The 6,747-nt window shown below is 39.1% G+C and overlaps 1 protein-coding gene and 1 long non-coding RNA gene across 2 annotated transcripts; one reads left to right on the top strand and one right to left on the bottom strand.

Annotated features, from left to right (window-relative positions):
• Window positions 1–157: 157 nt before the first annotated feature.
• On the bottom strand, window positions 158–4,052 carry LOC123970892 (flavin-containing monooxygenase 5-like; the record flags this gene model as incomplete). The annotated part of the gene is given in 4 exon segments (XM_046049269.1): window positions 158–187; window positions 379–567; window positions 675–929; window positions 4,025–4,052. Coding segments are annotated over 3 exon segments (351 nt in total), but the record flags the coding sequence as incomplete, so codon positions are not given.
• A 399-nt stretch (window positions 4,053–4,451) lies between these two features.
• Window positions 4,452–6,653, top strand: LOC123970894. The gene is made up of 3 exons (XR_006825088.1): window positions 4,452–4,603; window positions 5,384–5,431; window positions 5,816–6,653. It is a non-coding gene; the product is annotated as an uncharacterized LOC123970894 (long non-coding RNA).
• The last annotated feature ends 94 nt before the right edge of the window (window positions 6,654–6,747 follow it).

Genomic DNA, 6,747 nt, shown 5'->3' with positions numbered 1-6,747 from the left:
TTTATAGCCTGTCAGCGGTACCTGGGAAGTCATGAAGTGGCATGTTGGGGTGGCAGTGATGTCCAATACAGATCATCACAGCATCAAAAATGTGTTTCTCCTTTTTGCCTTCCTTGTTCTCCGTCTCAACGTCCCACTGGCCTGAATGAGAAAAATCGGATCTCTGCTTCACCTGCAAGACTTTGGTCTGACCACCAGAAAGAAGAAACAGGCAACAGTTTGCTGATAACAGTATAAAGGCTAAGGTGAGTAGGATGTATTTCTTATACATTTAACCATCTGTTGTGTTGAACTAAACAACATTTTACATTTGAAATTTAGGTGGGAATGTTGCAGATAAATGTAACTCTAGGCATGAAGTTATTACAGCATCCTTACATTGAAGCGTATGTGCTTGGTGAGCTGGAAGTGATCGGCATACATTCGAAAGTAGTCCATGATGAGGGAGTTGTGCATATAGTTGGGGAAGTGAGCAGGAATGGGAAAATCACTGAAACACATCATCTCCTTGGAGGTGTTGATGATGACAGAGTGGTAGATGCTGGCCCTGTCTGGCTCTGGATTCTCCTGCAACAAATAAAGTTATCATGATATAATACACCGACATAATTATCCTAACATATTAGATACTGTGCAATTAAAATAAAATCCAACCTGTACACAGTGTGACTCACCTTAAACCTCCACAGACCACCAATGTCATCGCTGCTTTCATAGCAGACAGGCACCAGGCCCTCATCCAGACAGCACTTGATACAGGCCAGACCTGAACTACCTCCTCCAATCACTGCCACACGACGGGTCATCCTGCAGAAGGATGATCTCTGTGAAGAATGAACCGGATTCTGAAGAATGTTTTTTTTTTTATGTGTAAACAGGAGGAGGCGTCCACTTAGCCGCAGCCAACAGGAAATCGGCCAAGAGTTTATCTGCAAATAAGAAAATGTATGCAGTAAAAAAAGAGATCATGAGCAATATCAGATTTTTCTTTATGTTAGGTAACGTAGTTGGCTTTCTAGTGTTGCTTTGACTAGACGTGTGGACATGTGTCTGTTTTTACCATAATCAAAGTTCAACGTGAGCTCATATGTGGCTACTATTTGCATTTTGACGGAGATTTTAAATGCTATGGAAGGCTTACCCAGTGTTTCTCAAATGGGGGTACACGTACCCCTGGGGGACATTTGTTTTACTGCAGGGGGTAGGCCTATGTGAGATTTCTTTTAGAAATGTTAATAAAAATCAGTCAATCATAATTATACTTTATTGGAAATTAAAAAGTAAGTTGATAAACCACATTTTATTTCCAATATTCCCATTTTCAATGCAATGGTCATCCGCCAATTACTGTAAAACCTCACAGAAGAACAAAGCAACACATTTTTCTCATATCACAAGCACACATTTCTCGCAAAATAGTAAGTGCAACTTCTCAGAGAAGCAGTTCAATGCGGCTACAATGCTTTTTAGCAGAGCTGGATTGGTAATCTGGCATACGGGCGGTGGGCCGAGGGCCAGTAGCTCAACCTGTAGGGAGGGAGCAGGGAGGTGATTTACACTAGGGACGCTGGGAACATGCAGGCTACCCCCCTAACGGCGTTGCTAGGTCATTTTTTCTTTTTTTTGACAGTAGCCCTGACTGTAACTCAACAACATAAAAAATATATAGGCTATTAGGCTAATATGCAATAATCTTCATGACGCAGCCTGTCTCGCAGCTCTTCAAAGAGCGGAGGCTACATTTAGTTTGAAGTTCACGTAACGTGATCCCCCGCCGTTACTACCTGCCTGCTGAGAGAGAGAGTGAGAGTGCTGCACTTTCTAATCTCATGCCCTAAATATGAAACCACTAAGACAAAAACACTTTGCAAACATTTCCCAAATATACCCCAAATTCAAAATTTATATCAGACACACAGAAACGTCCCTATGTACCGGGAGAAATGCCCAAATGTCAAATAATTGTTGCAAAATATGTCTCCTCATGTCATGAAGTGAGGACAACCAGTGGAAATGCAGACTGATAAATAATTGTACAAATTTTCAAATTATTATTATTTTGATTGCTTGATATTTTAGTAACTTTTTTTACATTTGATACTGATTTCTTATTTTATTATTTTCAATCAATTAATTTTTTTAATTTTTTGTGTATTAATACACACACACACACACACACACACACACACACACACACACACAGTTTCAGAAAGGTTCAACAAACTCTGAGTGTAGCTAAACCTGAACTCTAGGTTGACGAACTCCGAGTTTTCCGTTTCAGAAAGGCCGATCAGAATAAATTCAGTCAACTCTGAGTATGTTGAACCTGATGGAAGCGCGTGCGTGGGGATGGAAAAAAGACATCATCAATGGAGCTCCGATACTGCGATTCAGCAACGGGTAAATAAAGGCAGAGCCTCCATTTTAATCGGGTTGAGCTAGAAATATGAATGGGTGCCAACGCGGACTAGGCTCAAAAACGCAGGATCGATATGTTAACAATATTACATTTTATACAGCGTTGCTCATTCATCATTTACCAGACTGGAATTTCATTAGGCTAATGAATGATAAAGTGCTGGAATTCTCCTACAGCCTGTTATTCATTTTAAATAGCTACAGGCCTATTTATTCAGCTGTAACTTGGGACTAAATGCCGGTGGCAATAACTGAAGATGAAAATATTAATCGAACAGATTAGACATAGTTTAGGCTACTCATGGACCTGATTGTAAAGTGACAGTCCAAATCAGTAGGCCTAATGATTTTTTTGCAATGTAAAATGTGTCCAGGTTCAAACTGACTGAGCCACTATACTCCAGCTAAATCCGTCTATTTTCACAATCTTTCCTGAGTATACTACCAGACCAGCCATATATATGTATATAATTATAATTACTATCTTTACATCTCTAAAGTGCTCATTCATACAGAAGCCTAATGTCATGGGTAAAATCTATATATTAACAGACAATTAATCAGATTTGCGGGGAATATATTGAAGTAATAATCTCAAACACTGCCAGGTTGTTCACCAGCTGTGAAACAACAGCATGACTCTGTCATAAATAAAACATTAGGTTGCCTTCTGTGGAGGACCTGGATCAGCTGTTAGCTGTAACACACCAGTTAACTTTGCTATGTGGCTGTTTTTTTAATGTATTAATGACCGGTCCATTTGTTTTGGAGAGGAAACGACCTCTGTGGTAATTCGGCTCCCAGTAGAACTCTGTCAGGGCTCTGAAGTGGAGCAGACCCAGAACAACTCATCAGCTGTTAGCTGTAAACACTAGCAGGACTAAAGTTATGGTGCGGCTGTGTTAAAACTATGGCACAACATCACTGCGCTGTAATAATGTTATGCTTTGTTAAATGTTACAAAATTATCAAAATACATAGGCTATATAATGTCAGTACCAAGACTCAAACCTAGAGACCCACAGTTGAGAGTCCTGAACTAATCAGTCTGTTTCCTGTGCTGACAGAGCCCATGCAGCTGCCCTATGACGAGTGAACATAAGAATCCAAGACTATTCACTCATGCGAAAATGAACGAATTAGCCTACTCATTGAGACAACCCGTTCCTCCTGAGTCACATACAAGATTAGGTCAAATGAATGAAACGTTCTTTGAACGACACAACACTACGAAATTCCCTCTGAGGCGGCTGTGAGCTGCACTTTATCAGAGGTGATGAAGTGAACATGTGTGTGGATGTGTGGTGATATTTCTGTCTGATCACGTGTTTTCAGTTTTGCTTTTCTACCTCTGATAAAGAGCAGTGAGCTTGTCTCATCCAGTATAGTCCCGGACACTGTCTGTGTGTCTTTTCCCCCGACCACAAATGTTTTGCTCTGGTCAGGACTTAGTCTACTTAGCTGACAAAATATTTCAAATGGGGTACATTATTGAAAATGTCTTCATCTTGTGTGCCTCGGGCGATAGCTGAACTGCATTTTGTTATACAGGATGTACGCAAAAGTTAGATCGAGTATCCTAGTTTTAGCACGTTCATTTTCTTACCTTTTGCGACGTGAAGAAGCAAACGAGTTTTTCGTGCTGCAGCAGTGGTCGGAGTGAGACTGAGGGGTCTCATTGTGCAAGTTTATCTGTATCCTAAACTGACGATTAATGATTAACAGACAGGCTCTGCTCACATACAGCAACGCAGCTATTATATAGCTTATATTAAGGAACATAAAGAGAAGCAAAATAACCAACTATCAATGAATGAAGATCATAATAATATTGCTACACTGAAAAAATTGGAAATAGCTGGTCTTTGAATTTACACAAAGAAAGTTTGTATATGCAACACATTTCATTTATATTCCCTTTTTGAACACGATTGAATCAAGTAGACTTATAGTGTTTTATGTAGATTGTTGCTCTACTAGATTTTCTCGCTTTGATTGAAATCAGCCATTCTCTTTATACATCCATGATACAATTGAGTTTGATCACCACCGGAAATAGAATATATTCAAAGAGCGCCAGGAAGTGTTGAACGGCGCTCCGGATTGGATACCAAGATGCCAAGCCTGGGAAGAAGCGGCAGCTCTGCAGCTACATGTCCTCCCAAGACCTCAAATTACTGAAAAGGTAAGTTTGTCAAATTGATTTATGTGTTAAAGTAGAAAACATTTCCACCAACGTTAGATTCTGTTTTCGTACAGTAGTATGTAATACCCAAAATTGTCCGTCACTTGTTTGTGTAACTACATTGAAGTTGTTTTTAGCTAACGTTAGCTAGCTAAACCAACGCTAGCTAGTTTAGTTTGACTTTTATTTAAGTTGCGTTAACCCCTAACCCCGGGGAAATCCTGAACTGTTGTCAGCAGCGGTACCGTAGGTGGTCAGCGGAGGGTTTTTCCCCGATGGTACCGCTGCTGACAACAGTTCTTCAGTGTCCCGACAGCCGTTAGCTGGTCGCTGGCGGGGATTTCCGAGCTTCGCCCATCCGCTCCTGAGGGTGGAAGCAGGCGACGGCATCATATTTACTTTTGTTTCGTTTTTTTTTTTTTTTTTTTTTTTTCATCAGAGGTAATTTAACATTGCCTTAAATGAACTTACTGTTCTGTATAGACAATGTAGTGTAGTCTTTACTCTCCCGGCTGGTGTGCAATGTGTATTTATTGTGTGTAACATCATTTTAGTTTCCTGATCCACTCTTTTGTTGTTAAACTTAAACACACTGAAAAGCCGTCCATAAATCGTTAAGTTAACAGTTATTTAATTATTTTCAGCTTGCTATTGTTTCCAAAATTGCACTGTATTACAGAAAATACTTAACGTTAAAAGTTAATATCGGTTGCATCTTGCTCTGACTTTTGTTATATTTGTTTGTTTGTGTTCACCTCACTGATTATACATATTTTGTAGGTCTTTCATTTTATTTGCAGAGAATGCATACTCAAAGGCTTTATAGTGGTAAGTGATGTCATTTATATTTTATTTTGTGTGGCTGTTAAAGCCCCAAATCTGGATTTTGTGACTTAGAAGTACATTTCCAAAAATAACTGTAGAGCTTCAGTTAAAGATGGAAAGTATCAATTATGTTTTGTCAGTTGATTATTGTTAAAAATTTAAACTTCACTTTTTTGCATAATAATTCACTTTACGAACAAGCCTTGAACAATATTAAAAACAGTAAAGTCCTTGTATTTAAAGGCCTATGAATCAATTTGTAAGTAATAGCACATTTTCATCGTGTGTTTTGAATTTTGGTAGTGCAGTGGACCTTTTTGATTATATATGAATTTCAGATTGGAGCTTTAATGATGTGACTAATGACGATCTTGATGTATGTTACAGGGCTAGGTAGTGGGAATGTGGAGTTGTAAGGGTTGCACAGAAACGGTGTCAAGTAGGTCCAATCTTTTGCATCACTACAAGTTAAAGCATCCACATTTTGGACGTAGTTCTCGCTTACCATGTACATACCTGCACTGTCAATGCACATTTAAGACATGGAATGCCCTTATAGTCCACCAAAGTAAAATTCACTCCACAGGGGTCACTTGCAAAGAGGAAGCAATATTCAATTGCCAACTCTGTGCTTGTAGTGATTTAGCATCAGAGAGGGATTATTTTGCTCATATAAATGCACATCTCAAAAGAAATGAGACTGTCATTTGTATGTTTTTAGGTTGCGACTTTAAAACAAACATTTATTGCACATTTAAATCACACAAAAACCGAAAGCACTGCCATCACACTTTGGTTGATTTTAAACCTGGAGTAGTTATACGTACTGGGATATCATCTGTGAATGAATTGGAGGAAAATACTCAGGAGTTTGTCGAACAGTCAAATGTGGCCATTCCTTCAAACAGTCCCTCTCAAACTGAGGACTTGCAGAAGATCATAGAGCAAAGATTTGCAGCTGCTTTGCTGAAGTTGGAGCATTTGGACCATGTGCCCAGCACAGCTGTTGATGTGTTTTTAGGAGAACTCCATCATTTGACTTATTCTGCACCTGTTCCATTATCTTGTGACATTGTGAGTTAGATCTTTCATCAGAGAAACCTCCCTCTCGATGAACATATAATCAGAGAAACTGTTAATGCAATTTGTTCTGGTAATCCTATTCAAAGGTCAATACAAAAAGGTGGCCCTCTCAGTACCGCATATCAGCGTAAGAAGTAATATAAGGAGAACTTCAGTGTTGTAGAGCCAGTGGAATATATTCTTGATGCTAAAAACAAACGCAGTTTCCAATATGTACCGATATTGAAGTCCTTACA

This window comes from Micropterus dolomieu, linkage group LG05, assembly GCF_021292245.1.
Source record: "Micropterus dolomieu isolate WLL.071019.BEF.003 ecotype Adirondacks linkage group LG05, ASM2129224v1, whole genome shotgun sequence".
NCBI classification, from domain to species: Eukaryota; Metazoa; Chordata; class Actinopteri; order Centrarchiformes; family Centrarchidae; genus Micropterus; species Micropterus dolomieu.
The sequence above is the reverse complement of the archived record's forward strand: the minus strand, read 5'-3'. Positions and strand labels throughout refer to the sequence as shown.